The sequence below is a fragment of the Melozone crissalis genome, unplaced genomic scaffold (assembly GCF_028551555.1).
Source record: "Melozone crissalis strain CALT ecotype California unplaced genomic scaffold, PUWL_Pcris_2 ptg000021l_1, whole genome shotgun sequence".
Lineage (NCBI taxonomy): Eukaryota > Metazoa > Chordata > Aves > Passeriformes > Passerellidae > Melozone > Melozone crissalis.
In genome coordinates, this window is record NW_026535799.1 from 1,299,340 (window position 1) to 1,320,869 (window position 21,530).

Consider the following 21,530-nt stretch of genomic DNA (forward strand, 5'->3'; position numbering starts at 1 on the left):
CCCTTAGAGGCAGCATCAGTGTCACTTTTCCAGTCTCCTCAAGGTTGCTCTGACTTTGCCTTCAGAGCCTGCAGAGCCAGAGCAGCCCCTGGGCAGTGCCACAGCTGGGAGGGGTCTGCAGGGCAGAGATGAGCCCCCAGGGCTGGGCTGGGCTCTGGCAGCACTGGTAGAGCCCAGTCCTGTGCACAGGGGAGCAGTTGCTGGCACGGACAGCTCAAGGCAGCAGAGCCCTGGGCAGGCAGTGGGGGAAGAGTTGCCCCCAGGTTAAGCTGGGATATTGAAAGTCGTCCCCAAACCCAACTATTCCATGATTACTTTTTTACAGATGCCCATGCCAAGGCACAGCAAATGTCCAACAGCTGCTCCATCAGGCCCTTCCTCCTGCTGGCATTGGCAGACACGCGGCAGCTGCAGCTCCTGCACTTCTGCCTCTTGCTGGGCATCTCCCTGGCTGCCCTCCTGGGCAATGGCCTAATCATCAGTGCCGTAGCCTGCGGCCACCACCTGCACACGCCTATGTTCTTCTTCCTGCTCAACCTGGCCCTCAGCGACCTGGGCTCCATCTGCACCACTGTCCCCAAAGCCATGCACAATTCCCTCTGGGACACCAGGAACACCTCCTACACTGGATGTGCTGCACAGCTCTTTTTCTTTGCTTTTTTTATTTCTGCAGAGCTTTCTCTCTTGACCATCATGTGCTACGACCGCTACGTGTCCATCTGCAAACCCCTGCACTATGGGACCCTCCTGGGCATCAGAGCTTGTGCCCACATGGCAGCAGCTGCCTGGGCCAGTGCCTTTCTCTATTCACTGCTGCACACGGGCAATACATTTTCCTTGCCCCTGTGCCATGACAATGTCCTGGGCCAGTTCTTCTGTGAAATCCCACTGATCCTCAAGCTCTCCTGCTCAGACACATACCTGAGGGAATTTGGGCTTCTTGCTTTTAGTGCTTTCCTTTTTTTGGGTTGTTTTGTGTTGATTGTTTTCTCCTATGTGCAGATCTTCAGCGCTGTGCTGAGGATCCCCTCTGAGCAGGAACGGCAAAAAGCCTTTTCCACCTGCCTCCCTCACCTGGCTGTGGTCTCCTTGTACATCAGCACTGGCTCATTTGCTCACCTTAAGCCCCTCTCCATGTCCTCCCCATCCCTGGATCTGGCCCTGTCAGTTCTGTACTCGGTGGTGCCTCCAGCCCTGAACCCCCTCATCTACAGCCTGAGGAACCAGGAGCTCAAAGATGCCCTGAGGAAAATGATGACACTATCTTTTCAGAAACAATAAATTCTGTTTTCTGCTCAGAACCTTCAGAATGTAACTTTTTACACTCTTGGCCTTTTTTTTTTCCTGTTTGGTTTTTTTTTTCAGTGGGACCTTTCCTTAATTTTTTTTCTAGTATTACAATGTTTTTTTTCTAAAAACACTATAGTATTTCTTTATAAAAAGTTCCTGGCAGCTTTGTCACTGCTGTGACTGGCTGCTTTATCCTGCTGTGTGTCTGTGCTGTGACCTCAGGCAGGGACAGGCCATGGGCACTGCTGGGACACAGCTGGGCTCCAGCACAGCAGCTCCATCAGCAAAGGGCATCTCCTGAGGGCAGGGCAGGGAGGCTTTGCTCCCCTCCAGAGTCACTCTCAGTATTCTCAAGAGGCTCCTTGTGTTCCTTGTTCTCCCAGGGCTCAGTGTAATGAGATCAGGGTCTCATTGGGGCCTTCAGGGGACCCAGGTCTGGGTCAGGTTTGCTTGTTGGTGGCCAGTGCCCATCAGATGCTGAATGGTCTGTGCTGAACCTTCCTGGGGTGCTGCAGCTTGTGCCAGGGCTGATTGCAGGGGAAGGTTTGTCTGGAGGGCCGTGGGAGCTTCCAGGTGAGCACAGGGGACCTGCAGGGACAGAGTGCCAGGGACCAGCAGGGAGTGGATCTCACTGGGCACAGGCCTTGCCAGGGTGGTGTCACCCTGAGATCAAACACTGAATGTCTGCTGTGAGCCAGGAGAGCTCTGCAGCCCAGGGACACAGCAGGCACAGGGAAAGGGGTCTGGGCACTGACTCCTCTGACCCTCAGGGAGCTCCCCCAGGAAGATCCAGGGCAGCCCCGAGCCCCTCTGGCAGCCCTGGAGCAAGGCAGGCACCTCTGAGCCCCTCCATGGCCACGCAGAGCCTGTGTGGGAGGGGGTCAGTGCAGGGAGCACCATCAGCTGCCTCTGTGTGCCAGGCTGAGCAGCAGAGCCCAGCAGAGGCACCCAGGGCCCCAGGCAGCACAGCCCTCGTGCTCTGCAGAGCAGCAGCCCCAGCTCAGGCTCTGGGGAGCAGGGCAGGGGCTGCAGCAATGGCTGCTCGGGCCAGCGCAGACGTGTTCCCCTGGGAAGGGCTCTGGGGGCAGCTGGCATGGGCCAGGAGCAGAGCAGGAGCCCGTGGGGGTGCAGAGGAGCCCTGGCAAGAGGCTGCCCTGTCCCTGGGCCAGCAGGAGCTCCCTGAGGAGCCCCGGGGCCAACTCTGCGCTGTGCTGGGCAGCAGGGCTGGCCCTGGGACAGCAGGAGCTGCCCGAGCTGAGCATCTGATGAGCACTCCAGACACAGAGTGGCTATCCCTGACCTCCAGGGCCTCCAGTTCCTGCTGCCGGGCCAGACCTGACTCTGCTGCTCTCCTGGGCTGGGGCAAGGACAGGGAGGGGAAAACAATGGAGCCTCGTCCCCACGAGTCCCCACAGTGTCAGAATGGTGTCCATGGATCCATGAGGACTCACAGTGTCACAATAGGCCTTGGGTCCATTAAGCCTCACAGGGTCAGTTTTACCAGTGGGCAGGGTCAGCACCAAAGACAAAGAAACCAAATGAAGGAATTGTGTAATTTAAATAATCTATGTCTGCAAAAATTACAAAAGCATAAGCTCAGCAAAACACATACTCATTAGAAAATAATTACAAAAGCAGAAGCTCAGCAATGAACCCAATCATCCCCACCAAAGACTACCTGCAGTGATTAACAAAGATCCAGCAGCATTTACCCTCAGCCTTTACCATCCCCCAGACCCACACAGCAGCTGGGGAAGCTGTCACAGCCAAGGGCTGCAGAGCCATTCCTGGGCACTGGGAATTCCTGCAGGTGCCTCCAGCCCCAGGTGAGGCTCCAACCCCGCTGGGAGAGGGCCCAGCTCTGACAGTGCTGAATGAACAAACTGACAGCACTGCTAGTGTGGCAACATCTGCTTTCATCCTCCTCTTGGGTCCCTCCCAAAGCCTGGCCAGGGCCCCAGGAGGAACCAAGGGAGCTGACTTTGATCCTACAGCCTCAAACAAAGCCAGATGGGGCCTTTCTGCTTTCCAAATACAGAAAAGTAAATCCATATTTAACCAATGAACATATACAGAAATTTTATTGCTAATAATGATTCATTAATGAGCAGATACAAATATAACCTTTGGTTGGAAGGTTCATCTGGAGCTCAGCTTTGCCTAAGGGCCTGTTGTTCAGGCCTCAGTCAGGGCTTGGTGAGGCCTCAGTGCTTCAATCAGTGCTTTGACCTAGAGATGAACTGCAACCTTCAGAACAATTCTTTTAATAACACAGTTCAGATTTTGGTATTAGGCATAAAGGCATCACCTCTTGTTCTTCAATTAAGTGTTATTCACATTCATTGCCCAGAGCTATAATTCACATTCCTTTTAAAATAGCCCTAATTAGTTGCTATTCTCTGTTCTTTATCAAATGTCAATTTTTTTTCTTAAAACTGTGTCTCTTTTTAGACAAGTCTCAGTACTCCATTTCCAGCACAAGGTGTCACAACAACTCTAACATGGAATCATGACACACCAAGTGCTCACACTGCAATGATTGCAGTGACTGCCACAAATGCATTTCACAGCAGCCTCCAATCTGGCAGCCATGAAGCCAATCCCACCAAGAGAAATTTCTTCTTGCCGCCACTCTTGTACTGCTTTTTCAGTCAAGGTGATTCCTGATTGTTGGACTTCAAACCCAACAGTGATAGACATTCCTGCCACATTCCTGTCTCATGATAGCTCAAGTTCCTCCCTGGCCAGCAAGAAGATAATCCAAGGCCATGTGGTTCTGTGGAGTCCCCATTTGTGTTTGTTGGAGCTCACAGGATGTGCTATTGCATATTTTAACAGGATCATTTGCTATTTCTTCTAATAATCAATTTATCTCATTACTGTAAACTCCACAGGACTAGGCAGTGCACATGGGGTACAGGGTGAACCAGAGTATTTGTCTTTCTGAAACCCAAGGCACTCCTTGAGGGGAAAATGTTCTCTGGGCCCCAGCTCTTCCCTGTGGTTGTTGCTGAAGGACCCGAAATGGTGGCCCTGCAGCCAAGAGTGGTGTGACACCAACACTGACCTGCTCCAGCACCCCAGATTCTACTGACATTGGGAGTGATGGTAAAGCACAGAAATCCTCTCACACTGCAGCCTCTGGAACAAGAACAGGGTTTGGTTTCTCCTGAAGGGAAATCTTAGGGAATGATCTTTTTAAAAAGAGAACTCAGTCATTTACGTTGTAAATGTGCTGATGGCATAGATCCATCTTACTGATCTCAGCAGCCTTTTAAAAGATTTTGGGCTTTGTTTCCAACATTGGTATTTGAAATTGTGCTCGAAGCAAGACGAAAATGCTTTGTGCCCTTCCAGCTCCAAGCAGGACTGGGAATGGAAACTCTGTCAAAGCCCAAATCCTTTAGAAGATGACCTTTCTTCTCACCCTACGAATGAGCTGAACGTTCCCATTGAAACTTACAGGGATTTCTTAAAGTCACAAAGTCCCACTGATGGCTTTTTGCTCTGGTTTGGAAGTGCAAAAGGGCAATTCCCCATCCACCAGCTCCAGACTGCACTGCCTCAGGAGCACGGCCCACTCGCAAGCTTTGGTCCATTCGTGGCACTTCTAGAGGAGGAAGAAAGTGCAATTGCACAATTCCAGCCAATCAAGAAGGAAGAATGGGACAGACAAAACACCCTGTGCAGATCCAGGCATTCAGCTGGGACTGTGGAGAGTTTGGGTCCTTGCCAATTGGATGTGTGTCCCCAGCTGCCATCTCTGAGCCTGCAGCAGAGTCTCACTCACCGGCCAAAGCAGAAAGCTAAGGCGCTGTGCTCACAATGGGCTCGTCTGATGCAGAGCTGTGAGAGCAATGTGAGGGCAGAGCCAGCCCAGCTGGGCCCAGGGCTGAGCCCAGCAGAGCCCTGGCAGAGCCCAGAGCAGCCTCAGCACCCGCAGAGCCTGGCTGCAAGGAGAGAAAGCAGAAACCGCCCGTCAGCTGAGGGCTCCTGTGCCCTTGTGCCAAGGCCTGTGGTGCCCAAGCCATGCTCACTGTGCCCAGAGCTGTGCCCAGAGCTGCCCATCCCTGCTGCCTTTGGCAGCAGAGCAGGAGGGCAGGACATGTGCCCAGCCTGCAGCCAGCCACGGCACATCCAGCCCTCAGCAGCTGCCCAGAGCAGGATGCTCCTGTGCTCGCTGCCATCTCCCATAAGCTCTGATCCCACCCTGCCAAGCACACAGGGACCCACCTCACGCCAGCCACGGCTGGAAGAAAAGCTGCTCCCAAACCGTGGCCTCAGCCTTCTCCAAGGGCACGGCCCATGCACGCCACAGCTGCTCCCAAGCACTTCCCCATCCAGACTGGACCACCTGGAATGCTTCCTCTGGAAAAATAAACAACACATTCTTGAAAAGAGATTAGATGCAAAAAGGGAAAACAAGAAAAACGGTAAAAACTCTTATCTCTGTCAGGGGATTGAGGAAGGCCCAACCCCTGCATGCCAGGGAAAAACGCAGCAATGGGTGAAGGAAGCCCACACTTTCTCTCTTCCCCCCATCACTGCCCCCCAAAATCACGGTGACCCCAAAGCAAACAAGGGCAGTGGAGCAGCCCAAGCCCTTCCTTGCCTGCACAGCAAAGCAGCTGTGCACAGGTTCTGGAGTCCCACCTCTGCTCCCACCATGGGGCTTTGTTTGTGTCGGGCTGGCTGCCCCAGCCCCAGCCCCAGCCCGGGGCACGGTGGGTGCTGGGGGCTTTTGGCAGGGCCAGGAGCCCACTCCCATTTCGTACCCACCCCAGCCCATCCTCCAGCCCTGCCAAAAGCAGCTGGGCAGCCACTGAAGAATGAGTTGCATCTGCCCCAGCAAAGGGGGAACCTTTGGTTCCCAGCCAGGCTGGGCAATGCCCAAATCTGAGAGCATCCCCCTGCATGTGGACTCATCTGCAAATTCACTGTGGAGCCTGGCTTTGAAGAAGGTGCCGGAATCAAAGTCCATCATCTTCAGCTGGCCAGGCTGAGGAAGAGCTTGTCATCCTTGGTGTCACCCTCACTCTCTCCAGCAGCAGCAGCTCCACCCGGTACAGCTTCTCCAGGGGCTCCTTCTCCTTCCCTGGGGGCAGACCAGGCTCTCAGGGCTCTGCCCAGGGCCCCAGCTGTCAGGAAACCAGGACAAGCAAAACCAGATGGGATGGCGGCCACCAGCGCTGGGCAGAGCAGCTCAGCTCCAGCACAAGGGCTGTATGTTCCCATTCCATGACCCCGGTGCAGTGACACTGGCAGCACAAAAAGGGCTGGGTTCCTTTGCTTCTCATTGCCAAGGCATGTGTGGAGCTGGAACTTACCAGGGCCCTGGATCAAAGTGTGCCTGTGGCTCTCTCCCTTCTTCTAGGGCAGATTAATATCCTGCATCCAAGGATGACAGAACAGGTCTTCTAATGAGGGCCTTTCCAAGTCCAGCATGGATAAACACCACCTGATCAGATCTTGGCACTCTGGGCAGAGAAACCAGAAACCACCAGTTAGTTGGAGAAGGCTCCTATTGGCTTTGCCCCACCATTCCCATGCCCAGGCCATGCTGGATGTGCTCAAAGCTGGGCCTGAACTTCCCCATCAACTCCCTGTTTTGGAGGAGAGCAGGACATTTGCCACCTCCTCAGCAGCTGCCAGTGCAGGATCCTCATGAGCCCACTGCTGTCTCCCAGCACTGGGATTCCCCCCGTGTCCAGAGATGAGGATCCACCTTGAGAGAGCCGTTGTGGCAGCGAGAGCTGATGGTCCCAACTGATGTTCTGGCCCCTCCTAAAAGGGTGTTCCCGCAGACCATCTGGTGCAGCAGGATGCCCAGGGACCGGATGGTAGCTGGCTTGCCATAGTACTGGCCAAAGTGGGTCCATTCCGGGGGGCTGTATGACTGTGTTCCTATGGAATACAGATGGAGTTCATCAGGGGGATGCTGCTGCTCCCAGAGCCTGGCCCCAGCATCCCTGGACATGCGGGGGCTGCCCCAGTGGCACACAGGGTGAGCACTGCCCTCTCACCAGCACCTGGGACTTGTGTACAGACTTGGGGTTGGAAAAGAAGCCACTGGTGTTTCAAGAGGGCAGTGGAAGCCCTGGCAAGGCCTGACCATAACAAGGAAGAATCCACCCAGTGCTGGGAAAAACCATGCTCTCATCCTCCCTGCCTGCATTGCCCCAAAAACCATTATGAACCCCAACAGACCAGGTGAGTGGAGCAGTCCAAGCCCTTTCTCACCTGCACACCGGCTGGGCACAGGTTCCAGTTCCCCCTCTCTGCTACCCCCACCCACGGGTGTTTTTGTTGGGCTGGCTGCCCCAGCACCAGTTCTGGGCAGAGTGGGGGGCAAAGGCTGCCAGCAAGGCTGGAAGATGGCTACCCACTCAGCCCTGAGTTTCAAAAGAAATTCAGCTGAAGACTCAGTGCCATGAAGGGCCGCAAAAGAGAGAATCCCTGCTGCCACAGCCAGCTTGGGCTGGGAGATGTTGGGCCATGAGATGCTGGGCCCAGGAGCCCTGCGTGGGCTCACCTGCAAAATGAGTGTAGGCTGTGTCCTGCAGGTAGGTGCCACAGCCAAAGTCAATCAATTTGGCCTGCCTGGTGGCCAGATCAACCAGGATGTTCCCTGGTTTGATGTAGCGGTGCAGGACCCCGCAGCTGGTGCAGTGCCGCACGGCCTCCAGCACCTGGCGGAACAGCTCCCGCGCCTCCTCCTCGGGCAGGAACCGCCGTGCCCGAATGAAACGATGCAGGTCCTGACACCGCTCTGGCCGCTCCAGCACCATCAAGATGTCCTTGGGGAGCTTGAGCCACTCCAGCAGCTGGACCACACCAGGGAAGCCAGTGGACACCTTGGCCAGCAGCACGATCTCCAGGGGTGCGCTGGTGCCGTCGGGCTGCGGGAGGAGCACAGTGCCGTCAGTGGGGCCGATGCCGTGCCAGGTCTGGGGAAGCCCTCAGCCAGCCCGGGATGCTCTGCGCCCTGCGCTGGCCCCACGCCCGCTCTCCCTCGGGGCATCCTGGCGGCTCCCACCCTGCTGGGCGCAGGCTCATTCCCGCCCGGCACGGTCCGGCTGCTGCCGCTGGCCCCGCTCACTCACCAGCTCGCCCCAGTGCCGGACGCGGTTCTGTGGCACCCTTTTGATGGCCACCTGCAAGCCAAGGAGAGCAGCGGGCTCAGCTCACCGCCTGCCCTGCCCAGCCCCATTCTCTGCCCTCCTCCTCCTCCGCCCCCTCCTCCTCGTCCGCCGCTCACCGGGGCGCCATCCGAGAGCCGCGTGGCCGCGAAGACGCTGCTGAAGCCGCCGCGCCCCAGCAGCGAACCCAGCCTGTACTGCTCCGTCAGGCCCTGCTGAGTCTGCCCTGCGGGCGGGACGCGGCGGTCAGCGCTCGGCCCGGGGCCAGCAACGGCCCCCGAGCGCCCCTCAGCCGCCCCGGGCCGGCCATGCCCAGGCGTTCGCTCCCGGGAACGCGGCACGGGAGGCTCGGGGCCGGCAGCCGCGCTGCCGAGCGGCGGAGCTCGGGCCGAGGAAGCCGCAGCGGAGGCGGCGGGAGCGGCCGCACCGCGTGTGTCCTCCGCGGGCCCCGGGAGGAGCCGGGGCCGGGGCCGGGGCTGGAGCCTGCGTCGGGGCCGGGGCCGGGCTCGGGCCAGGCGGAGGCAAAGGGAGGCGATGCCGCCCTCGCACCAGGCACTGATGCCCGCCCAGCAGCGCCACCGCCAGTACGGCCAGAGCCGAGCGGAGGCGAGACCGCGGCGGGACGGCCGGGGCCGGGCACGGGGCAGCCCTGCCTGGGGCCGGGGGCGGGCCGGGGGCATGGCCCAGCCCGGCAGGGGAGAGGGAGGCGGGGAGAGGAGAGGGACGTTGGGCAAGGGACCCCGAGAGAAGGGTGCCCGACAGCGGGAAAAGGAGAGAAAGCGAAATAAAGGGACAAAGAGAAAGAGGAAGAAAAATAGGAGAAAGCGAGTTTTAAACTATCTGTTTTGCTGCTCTCGCCGCTGCTGCTGCTGCTGCTGCTGCCGCTGCTGCAACTGAGGCACCGGGGCCATTCGTCCCCGTGTCCGTTCCCCGCTCGCCCCACGAGCCCCACGTTCGAGCCCCGCACGCCCCGGGGACAGCCCCTCCGCCTGCCCAAACACGGGAACTTTGCAGCCTTGAGCCCGGATGCAGAGCCCTGACTCCTGCGCACTGGCACAGCGATCCCCTCGCTCGCTGCTGTGCATTGTCCTTGCTGAGGGTCAAACACTGTCGGGCCACCTTCCCTTGGGGTAGGATTCCTACCTGACCCAAGCACTGCACTTACATCTCCAGTGTTGCTTTCCAGTAAAAACAGGGGAAGGAAAACTGTGTGTGGCTCATGGGATTTTAGAGTGTCTAAAAATCACCAAGTCACCGATCTTAGAGGTGCAGTGCATCTGGAATTACTGGGATGGAGAAGTAGTGTAACATGGAAAAGGGGAGCATAGAAATAAATAGAGGAAAACATCTTGGATTGTTTCTTTCATTTTCATTTCACTTCTGTAAAGCTATTTCAGTTTTCCAGGAATCTTCTCCTGTCTGCTCTTCCCAAGAATCTCACATGGAGAACAAGGTCAAGCTTCTGTCACAAGATTTGCCACCAGGAAATTATGCCACTGGTGAAATTTTCATTGTGACTGTTTGTGCTGGCTTAGGGCAAATTTGGGGAGGAAACCTCCTAAAGGGGTCTGTCTAGAAAGCAAGTTCAAGCGGCCCCTCCCCCTACTAGTTCAGGGAAAGACTTCCCTGGAGAAAAGTGAAAAAAAACCCAGTTTATTTAACAAGTAAAGTGTTCACAAGCATGAAAAATGAATAATATTAAATAAAGTCTCGGACAGTGCTGAAGAGTTGGCAAATTCAGAAAGTCCTTTTTGTGGGTTGTAGTTGGCTCACTCGGTCTCTCCTGAGTCCCTCTGGTTCTGGAATGCAGCGTCCCAGAGCTCGGGGGGCCACAGGTGTGAGCTGCCGGTGTTTGTCTGGGTTTTCAGTCCAGAGCAGGTTTAAACAGTTCCAAGAAAAAGGAAAGTCACAGTCCGAGGAACTTCTCTTCCTAAGGTGGCTAAAATCAAATTGCTGGACCTGGGCTTTGAAGGCATTTGGAAATTTCCAAATCTGGGCACTGGCGGTCCCAGCAAACACCAGATCATGGTGGCACTGGTGCCAGAACCTGCAGATTTCCAAACTTTGGCTTTCTGTTCCAGCAAATCACTGGGCTTGGGCTGTGCCAGCACCAGGAAGATTTCAGATCTGGGCGCTGGCACTGCCAGCAAACACCAGATCTGGGTGGTGTCGTTGCCAGTGACAGAAATCTGCCGGATTTGGGCACCGCTGGCATCGGGAAATTTCCAAATCTGGGTTCCTGTGCAGGAAACACAAGATGTGGGCGGTGCCAGACCCAGTAGCAGGAAGCTGCCACAAGTTTTGGATTTCTGTGCCAGGAAATTGCTGCACTTGGGCTGTGTCAGAACAGGGAAATTTCCAGATCTGGGCACTGGCAGTGCCAGCAAACACCAGTGAAACCTTCTGGTCCTCGTCTGCACTGTTGACCAGTGTTTTCCCTGAGAACCAGCTCTGGCAACTTTACAGACAGAGACTGCTTTCATCTCGTTGTCTGGAAACAGAACTTTACTGAAGGCAAACACAACAAACAGGACGGCGTACACAGTACAGAGAGAGAAGCAGAAAAAGGCTTGGGTCCAGGATCTAGCAGGAATATCTCTGTACATTTATTTATGGGGAGGGGTTTAAGGTGGGATCTGAGGGAAGGATCCAAGAGGAAGGAAGGATTAAGAATATTACAGTTTTTGCAGTATAAAGTAACCAATGGTAGCAAAGAGAACTCAGAATTTTATAGTAACAATCTGCATAACTGAACAAGAGGATTATGGGCGGGAGCTCCTGCTGATCCCAACTAAAGAGGGTTTTCCCACAGCCTTAAGCTGAGGTCTCCCTCTTCTTTTAAACCAACCCCAACACACCAGATCTGGGCGGTGCTGGGCTTTGGCTTTCTTTGCCAGACAATTGCTGCATTTGGGTAGTGCCAGCACCAGGAAATTGCCAGATGTGGGCACTGGCGGTGCCCGTGCTATCACCAGAAAATTGCCAGATTTTGTCTTTCTGTGCCAGCAAACTGCTGGACTTGGGCTGTGCTGCCACTGGGAAACTGCTGGATCTGAGCACTGGCAGTGCCAGCAAACACCAGATCTGGGTGGGGCCAGCACCAGGTATTTGCAAGGTTTTGGCTTTCTTTGCCAGAAAATTCCTGGACTTGACTCTGCCAGAACAGGGAAATATCCAGATCTGAGCACTGGCAGTGGCAGCTAGCACCAGGTCTGGGCACCTGTATTGGCATCAGGAAATTGCCAGATTCTGGCTTTCTGTGCCAGCAAATTGCTGGACTTGGGCTGTGCCAGCCCTGGGAAATTTCCGGATCTGGGCACTTGCGCAGCAAACACCAGATCTGGGTGGTGTCTCGTAGTGTGTTTTTATACTTTGTAATACTTTGCAATAGTTTTGTTTTTGAATCCCCGTCTTTTTCCCAAATGGTTCATCCCAGATGGTACCCCCCTCCCTTTACCTGTGTAATCCCTTTCCCTTGCTGAGATCATCCCCAAATCCCCACCCTGGCTCTCTGTCAATCACTCAGCATCCCATCCCCTCCATCTAGAAGCTTCGCTCCAGGATGTCGAGTGACCGGCCGGGGGTCAGCGCCCCAAGCCTTGCCCCATATGCTGTCCTAAATGTCTGTCCCCCAGTCGCCATGCCTTAGGGTCACTTATTGGTTAGTATTGGCAAGGACAGTGTGTGTGCCAGGGACCAGCAGGGAGTGGATCTCACTGGGCACATTCCTGGCCAGGGTGGGGTCACCCTGAGATCAGGGACTGAATGTCTGCTGTGAGCCAGGAGAGCTCTGCAGCCCAGGGACACAGCAGGCACAGGGAAAGGGGTCTGGGCACTGACTCCTCTGACCCTCAGGGAGCTCCCCCAGGAAGATCCAGGGCAGCCCCGAGCCCCTCTGGCAGTCCTGGAGCAAGGCAGGCACCTCTGAGCCCCTCCATGGCCACGCAGAGCCTGTGTGGGAGGGGGTCAGTGCAGGGAGCACCATCAGCTGCCTCTGTGTGCCAGGCTGAGCAGCAGAGCCCAGCAGAGGCACCCAGGGCCCCAGGCAGCACAGCCCTCGTGCTCTGCAGAGCAGCAGCCCCAGCTCAGGCTCTGGGGAGCAGGGCAGGGGCTGCAGCAATGGCTGCTCGGGCCAGCGCAGACGTGTTCCCCTGGGAAGGGCTCTGGGGGCAGCTGGCATGGGCCAGGAGCAGAGCAGGAGCCCGTGGGGGTGCAGAGGAGCCCTGGCAAGAGGCTGCCCTGTCCCTGGGCCAGCAGGAGCTCCCTGAGGAGCCCTGGGGCCAACTCTGCGCTGTGCTGGGCAGCAGGGCTGGCCCTGGGACAGCAGGAGCTGCCCGAGCTGAGCATCTGCTGAGCATTCCAGACTCAGAGTGGCTGTCCCTGACCTCCAGGGCCTCCAGTTCCTGCTGCCGGGCCAGACCTGACTCTGCTGCTCTGCTGGGCTGGGGCTGGGGCAGGGAAAGGCTGAACTGGGCAGTGCCAGGGAGAGGAAAACAATGGAGCCTGTCCCCACAAGTCCCCACAGTGTCAGAATGGTCTCCATGGATCCATGAGGGCTCACAATGTCACAAGGGCCCCTTGGTTCTATGGAGCCCCACAAGGTCACCATGGTCCCCTGGTTACACAAGGCACAGCAGTGTCACAAGGGCCCCTTGGTTCTGGGGAGCCCCACAGGGTCAGTTTTGCCAGTGGGCAGGGTCAGCACCAAAGACACAGACTCCAGCTGAAGAAATTGTGTGCAAAAAATTACAAAAGCATAAGCTCAGAAAAACACATACTCATTAGAAAACAATGACAAAAGCAGAAGCACAGCAATGCGCCCAACCCTCCCCACCAAAGATTGCCTGCAGTGATTAAGAAAGATCCAGCAGCATTTGCCCTCAGGCTTTACCAGCCCCCAGACCCACACAGCAGCTGGGGAAGCTGTCACAGCCAAGGGCTGCAGAGCCATTCCTGGGCACTGGGAATTCCTGCAGGTGCCTCCAGCCCCAGGTGAGGCTCCAACCCCGCTGGGAGAGGGCCCAGCTCTGACAGTGCTGAATGAACAAACTGACAGCACTGCTAGTGTGACAACATCTGCTTTCATCCTCCTCTTGGGTCCCTCCCAAAGCCTGGCCAGGGCCCAGGAGGAACCAAGGGAGCTGACTTTGATCCTTCAGCCCCAAACAAAGCCAGATGGGGCCTTGTCTGATTTTTAAATACAGAAAGGTAAATCCACATTTCACCCATGAACACATAGAGATCACATTGCTAATAATATTAGCAATATAAATATAAAATCATTAAGATAAATTCATTAAGATAAATTCATTAATGAGCAGATACAAATATAACCTTTGGTTGGAAGGTTCATCTGGAGCTCAGCTTTGCCTCAGGGCCCGTTGTTCAGGCCTCAGTCAGGGCCTGGTGAGGCCTCAATGCTTCAATCAGTGCTTTGACCTACACATGAACTGCAACCTTCAGAACAATTTCAATAACACAGTTTAGATTTAGGTATTAGGTATAAAGGCATTGCCTCTTGTTCTTCAATTAAGTGCTGTTCAAGTTCATTACTCTGAGCTATAATTTGCATTCCTTTTAAAACATGCCTAATTAGTTGCTATTCTCTGTTCTTTATCAAATGCCTCTGTTTTTTCTTGAGACTGTGTCTCTCTTTAGACAAGTGTCAGTACTCCATTTCCAGCACAAGGTGTCACAACAACTCTAACATTAAATCATAACACACCAAGTGCTCACACTGCAATGATCACAGTAACTGCTGAAAATTTATTTCACAGCAGCCTCTAATTTGGGAGCCAATCCCACCAGGAAGAATTTTCTTCCTTCTGCCACTGTTCTCCTGATCTTCCTGTTGAGGTGATTCCTGATTGTTGGACCTCAAACCCAGCACTGATAGACATTCCTGCCACATTCCTGTCCTGGAATAGTCCAGGTTCCTCCCTGGCCAGCAAGCAGATAATCCAAGGCCGTGAGGTTCTGCAGAGCCCCATTTGTGTTTGTTGGAGCTCACAGCATGTACTACTGGATATCTTAACAGCATCACTTATTATTTCTTCTAATAATTGATTTAGCTCATTAATGTAAATTGGGTGCAGCCATGCAGCAGGTTTCCATTTCCCCATGGGCCATTGTTAAGGGCATGGAGCAAATCTGGGACAGGTTCCCATCTCCTCATTTTTTCAACTGCTCCTTTAACAACCCCTTCACCTGTTCAACCAGTCCTGCAGCTTGTGGATTGTCTGGGATATGAAAAACCCAGCAGTCTTAATCACTGCATTTTTCACAGTAACAGACAAAGCATTCCACATCACAGCATCAGCGAATCCTATAAAAATAGCCAATTTCTTCCCTTCCTCCTTTATTCCTTGTATACAATCTCACTAAGCTTACCACTGACATTTGGGTCTTGGCCAGACCTTTTCTGTGGGATATTCAGTGTCACAGTGAGCAGCTAAAGCTGACATATTATAATTGTCAGCCATATTTCACTGGGTCAATTTTTAATTACATAGATAAAAATATAAATTACTGTCTTATATATAACTATTAAAATCAATTATTGTTATTGTTATTGTTATTGTTATTGTTATTGTTATTGTTATTGTTATTATTATTATTATTATTATTATTATTATTATTGTTACTATTTAACTTGCACAAATGAACCTGAGCTCAAGATTTGAACTTTTTGTCACTCTGTGTGGGAGTATTTCAACAACAGTTTTTCCTTCTGTTGGTGTTGTTAATAAAATTCACCCTCGTCTGCCCAAACCCACAAGGTCTTTTCCTTTTTCATGTGCAATTTTTGGATGCATTTGAAGACATCCAGGGGTTCAGCCTCTTTTACCCGACTGCCCCACTGCTCACACGGGGCTCTGACCTCAGCCCACTCCAGAGCCAGGGAACTCCAGGGAAGGGCTTCCCAGCTGGGAATTTCTGATGAGACTGATTCCTCACACTGACACTGAACAAGTGACATTTTGTTGGGATCTGGCCAGACTGTGCCAGTTTTGCTTTACCAGTGGGCAGGGTCAGCACCAAAGACACAGACTCCTACTGAAGGAAGCAGTGTCATTCACTGCAGTTCAGAGCAGCAAAGAATCACAAAAGGAGCAGCTCAGCAATGCACCCAACCATCCCCACCAAAGATTGCCTGCAGTGATTAAGAAAGATCCAGCAGCATTTACCCTCGGCCTTTACCATCCCCCAGACCCACACAGCAGCTGGGGAAGCTGTCACAGCCAAGGGCTGCAGAGCCACTCCTGGGCACTGGGAATTCCTGCAGGTGCCTCCAGCCCCAGGTGAGGCTCCAACCCCGCTGGGAGAGGGCCCAGCTCTGACAGTGCTGAATGAACAAACTGACAGCACTGCTAGTGTGGCAATATCTGCTTTCATCCTCCCCTTGGGTCCCTCCCAAAGCCTAGCCAGGGCTCAAGGAGGAACCAAGGGAGGTGACTTTGACCATACAGCCCCAAACAAGGCCAGATGTCAGATTTCATGGCCTTGTCTGGCTTCTAAATACACAAAGGTCAATACATGTCTCACTAAGGAGTGGCTACATCTATTACAGGGCCTAATGACCATGCATATTTCATCAGGGAGCAGATACAAAGATAACCTTTGCTTGGAAGGTTCATCCAGAGGTGTTGCCTTCTGGAGCAAGGCAGGCGACCTGGTTCAGAGGAACAGCACGGCGGCCCAAACTCTCCAGGGCCGCTCAGGCCAGTGACACACGCTGGCATCAATATGATGGACGGTCAAAAGGCCTTTATTATCTCATCTCTTGGGTTTTTATAGTCTAAGGGGTCTCTACGTCAACGTGGGTCTGTCTTTACCATCTATGGTTAGTAAGGAGTGGAAAGTTACTGGGTAGGGGATGGAAAGTTACTGGTATTTCGGTTAAGGGAGGCTACATTCCTATGTTAATTTCTTATCTATGGGGAACAAATGGTCTTATCTAAGGGGAACAGGGGGTCCTGCCTTTCCATGACATTGTGAGATCTTCCGCAGCGCCTTTCCCTATCTACCACATCCCCCCTCCATTTTTCACAAATGAATGAGGTAGTCATATACATAGGTACTAAAATGAGGTATAAGGTTGTAACTTGACAAGGGAAAGGGGTCTTGGGAGACCCGAGTAAGCTTTTGCCAGACAAGTTCGGAAAATCTTGTGACTGGCAGTGTTCCCTGGTTGAATTCACAGCAAATGTCGTCGGCCTAAGAACAGGATGTTGGTCCGTTCCAGGCGGGTCTGAACGAACGAGACCAGCTTGTTCAGCAGGCATGGTCCGAAGGTGACTGTTAGAAACAGCATTGCCAATGGACCTATCAGGGCAGAAATCAGAGTGGTCAGCCAAGGTGATTGATTGAACCAAGACTCGTACCAGCCCTGTTGGGCTTCCCTGTCTTTCTGTCTCTGAGCCAGTCGGTTCCGGAGTTCTGCCATGGAGTCTCTCACTACTCCCGTGTGGTCTGCATAGAAACAACACTCCTCTTTCAAGGCGGCACACAGGCCTCCTTGCTGCATGAACAGGAGGTCCAGGCCTCGCCTGTTTTGCAAGACCACTTCTGAGAGTGAGGAGACTGACTTCTCTAGAAAGGAGATGAATTTCTCGATCCTTTGCAGGTCCTCTTCAATTGTTGCTTGCAGCTGTGACAGTCCTTGGTGCTGGGTGGCTAGGGCTGAGACACCCGTGGCCGTTCCGGCTGCTCCCAGGCCGAGCAGCATTGCGATAGTTATACCTGTCAATATTTCTCTTTTGTGGATCCGGCTGGGTCCCTCAAGAAGATGGTACATTTCTTCGTCTGAGTGGTACAGGACCCTAGGAACAATCAGAACTTGGACACAGAAGTCGTTAGAGTCATTGAATTTGGCAAGGAACACACAAGGACTCACTCCAGATCGCTGGCAAACCCACATCCCAGATGCGGATGGGACTGCCCATTTATTGTTTTTCCTGTTAGGCGTGACAATTTTGGTGCAGACGTTGCCTTTCCGCCTAGCTAGGATTGCATTGCCAAAGCATCTGCCTCGCCCTGTGACTTGACTCAGGGTGATTCCCTTGCGAGGGGTATCCCATCTGCACTGGTGAGGGGCATCGGCTGTGGAGTAACTGAAGGGAGTGTTTAAAGCGACTCCTTCGTAAAAGGGGGGTTTGACATCGTAACAAAGCCAGCAGGATTTGGTTAGGTTAGGATTGGATTCGTTCAGGGATACAAAGGTAGCTTCTAACATACGAAGGATTGGGTCTGAGTCTGACTCGGTTAAGTGGCTCATCTGAAAGGTTTCCGCTTGACCGGTCGGGACATTGCTGACCCCTGTGGGTAAGGTTTTGGGGTAGGTTACATTTCTCCCTTTCGGCACGCTTTTAATCGCTTTGTTGGGTCTGACCACTCGGGGTGCCGACAGTTGGAGCCTGATAATTCGCACGTTCACCCTCTCTTTTGACCCTTGAAGGACTACTGTCCACTTTTTGCCTGTGGCCCAGCTGGGGTGATCTGGCTGCAAGACCGTCATGTTGTAATCAGTGCATGCCCGAAATCTAGGGATTTTATTTCGGTTTCGATGGAAGTTTCCGTGAAAGAAGAAGGGTGTTTTGCAGCCGATGGGTGCCCAGGTGAACTGTAAGAATTTGTCTGGCTCTTGTGGATCCCACCCAGGCCCCGACGGTCTGGCATCTGTAACTATGGTTTCGCAGCCCCAGTGCCCACAATATCCCCACCCTGGGTGATTGCAGTAGCTTTTCCCAGGGTTTGAAGCTGGGCACCAGTAGGATAGGTACGAGTGTGTGACGTGTGGGGAATAGGGGTTTACCTTTGGTTGTCCTGGAAACAGGTCGGTGATGCGGAGCACGAAGGATGGGGTGTTTGGTGTGGTGATTTCTTTGAGCACTTTGCCACTACTAAGGTGTCGCATGACCCACCTGAAGGGCCGATGGGGGTAGTGGTCTGGGCTGGCTTGCCCCCTGGCAACAAGCCCCAACAGCAAAATCACACAGAAACATCCTTGGTGCTTGGGTCTCACCCGTGCGGGTCTCTCGGGCGCTGCCTGACGGCTTGGTGGTCGGTCACTTTCGTCTGGAATGGGGATGTACGCGTCACAAGGACGTCCCACGAGCATGTCCTGTGAACAAAGACTTGCAATTCTCGTCAGTCTCATTCTGCTCGCTATGAAGGTCCGGTTTAATCGACTTAGTGGACACCACCTGATTTTGCCGTCCTTTTTGACAGCTGCGTACCCTTGCCCCGTGAGCATCAGCCTCCAACCCCGTTCCCACTCGCCTAGCTCGTTTCTAATTACCACCTGTGGGCTCTCTTCTAGCATTCGAGTGGCCCAGTATTTTTGGACGGGACTGTTTGTTGCATCTCCCCTAGGGAATTGATTCAGTGCCAGCAAAGCGGTTGCCAGCATACGTGCCTGATCTCCTGGGGGAATGGAATTGGTAAAGCCCTTTGCTTTTGCCAACACTTCTAGCTTGGTTTTCAGGGTCTGGTTTGCTCTCTCAACTATGGCCTATCCGGTACTGTTTTATGGGATGCCTTGCACTAACGTGATGCCCCATTTTGAGGCGAATTCCTGTACTGGTTTGGAGGTGAAATTGGAGTCATTGTCTGTTTTGATCTGCTTGGGGATACCAAGCCAAGCTATGGCTGTCAGCCAGCGCTGAATTGTGGCTTTGGAGTTAGTTTTGGGGTGCTGTGTGGCTATGATCGTTCCGCTATAAGTGTCCACTGTCACTGCAAGCCATGCTCGGGGCTTCAGCAGTTGACATAAGGTGAAGTCCGACTGCCAGATTTCTGAGGGCTTGAGACCTCTCGGGTTGACCCCGCAGGTCCAAAGGGGTGACTTCTGGCAATGAGGGCAGGTGGCTACCACATGTTTTGCGTCCACTGTCGAGATTCCGCATCTCTTCGCCAGTGCTTTGGCTCCGATGTGGAGCGACTCATGCAGTTGACGGGCTCTTTGCAAGGTCCAAACGCCTTTTGCTGCGGCGTCCGCTTTGTCGTTGCCGATCTGGAAGTAACCTTAGACTGGGTCATGACTGGTAATGTGGATGACTGACACGGTGCCCTGTCGCGAGGAGAGTGCTTCTTCCAGCATTAGGGCTGCTGCAGATGTTGACACACCTGGTCCTGCCATGGCTAGGCAGAGCCTTGTCATGAATATAGAGTCCGTTACGATGTTGAGGTGTTCGTCTTGGAAGAGTCCGCACGCCAAAACCACTGCTGCTGCCTCCAGTTGTTGCACTGACAGTGTGGGGTCACATGCTTTGACGCACTGCCATTGCTCTCCTGCCTGCCACACTGCTGTTGCGGTTGAAGTCGTGGAGGAAGCGTCTGTGAAGACCGTTGGTCCTGGCTGCGGTCTGTCCTTGACCTTCGGTGGCATGTCCATGTCGACAATGGTCAGCAGCTGAGTCCAGGGTGGTCTGGAGGAGTAGGAGATTTCTCCTCCGAAGCCGGAGAGAGCAAGGGCCAGGTACTCCAATATTGTGGCTGACTCCGTGGTCGGCTGCTTGTGAAACGGAAGGTGGATGCTTGTGAGTTCTGTCCCTAGGTGTTTCAAGGCGAGTCTCCTGCCTTTCATCATGAGGCTGGTGATGCATTCGATTCCTGGGGAAAATGCATGAGCGGGTCTTCCGAGGACCACCCATTGGATCGGCTGGGCCTTTTCAGCAAGTCCTTGGGCCAGTGCTCCCACTCCCCCCTTCGGTGTAAAGTGGACGTACAGGTCCAGTGGCACGGCTGGGTTCCACCCGGCAAGTGTGCCAGTGGACATCTGGCTTTCGATGAAGTCGAGGGAGCTCGTTGCTTGCGGTGTCAGCTCCTTGGGATCCCAGGGGTTCTTTCCTTTCAGGAGGTTGTACAGAGGGTCCATGACCTCAGGAGGAATCCAGACAATGTTGCGAAGCCACTGCAGCGATCCCACCAGGTGTTGCACGTCATGGAGCATCTTGACGTCTCGGTTGACCTTCATCTCAGGGGGTGTCACGTAGGAGCTTGTAATTCGTACTCCCAGGAAGGTCAGGCAGGGTCCTCTCTTGATCTTTGCGCTCGCGATCTCGAAGCCGTTGGCCTGAAGGGTCTCCGTGATTGTGGACACCAGGTGATCTACTTGGCTTGTCGATGGTGCTGCGACCAGGATGTCGTCCATGTACTGGATGATGGTTGCGGTGGGGTAGGAGTGTCGGACCAGCATTAGTGCTTTGTCCACGGTGATTTGGCATATGGTCGGGCTGTCGACGAGGCCTTGTGGAAGTACTCTCCATTGGAAGCGAAGGTTGGGCCGCTCGCCGTTTCGAAATGCCACGGAAAAGGCGAATCGTTTTCTGTCCTCAGGGTGCAGGGGTATTGAAAAGAAACAATCCTTGATATCCAGTACTGCACACGGCTGCCCTGCGGGGATGGCTGAGTTCGTGGGTAGCAGTGTCTGGACTGGACCCATGGGTCGGATTGTCTTGTTCACTTCTCTCAGGTCGTGGACGAGACGATAGCCTTCTCCGGACCTTTTGGGGATCACAAATACAGGGGTGTTCCAAGGGCTGGTGGAGGGTTCTATGTGACCCTTTTGCAGTTCGCGGTCGACCAGTTCCAGCAAAGCTGCTGCTCGAGGCTCTGTCAGGGGCCACTGCTCAACCCATACAGGGTCTGATGATTTCCAAGTCAATTTGATTGGCAGCAGGGGGTGTACGGCAGTGGCCCTCATGATAAATTTGTAATCCGAAATCCGAGCATGGAAAGGACTTCCCTTCCTAACAGGGGTGGAGAATTTTGCAAAGTTGACTGCTCCCTGTGGGGGCATAGGGTATGAGGGTCCCCTGCCCCACTGGGGGTTGCTGTAGCTGGGCCGTCTCGCATTTGCAGCGGGAGGAGGCTGAGTGTGGCCCGCGCGCCCCCTCCCTCTCCCGTTTCCCCGGGGCCAGGATCTACAGTCCCTAGCGAGGCGTCTTCCCGCAGCTCCAACAGATCCCTCTCGGGCGTGCTTGGAGTGGGGGTGCTGCCAGGGAAAGCTATGCCGGCTGGGGACAGCTCGCTGAGTTGCTGCCCTTCCCCAGAAGCCTGGGCTAATGCGGTTGTCCTGCCACTCCTGCTTAAATACAA

At 54.0% G+C, this 21,530-nt stretch overlaps 1 protein-coding gene across 1 annotated transcript; it reads left to right on the forward strand.

Annotated features, from left to right (window-relative positions):
- Positions 1–348: 348 nt before the first annotated feature.
- LOC128937671 (olfactory receptor 14I1-like) lies at positions 349–1,281 on the forward strand. The gene has a single exon (XM_054277463.1). It carries the CDS (start codon positions 349–351, stop codon positions 1,279–1,281), a length of 933 nt encoding a protein of 310 aa, XP_054133438.1.
- Positions 1,282–21,530: the final 20,249 nt, after the last annotated feature.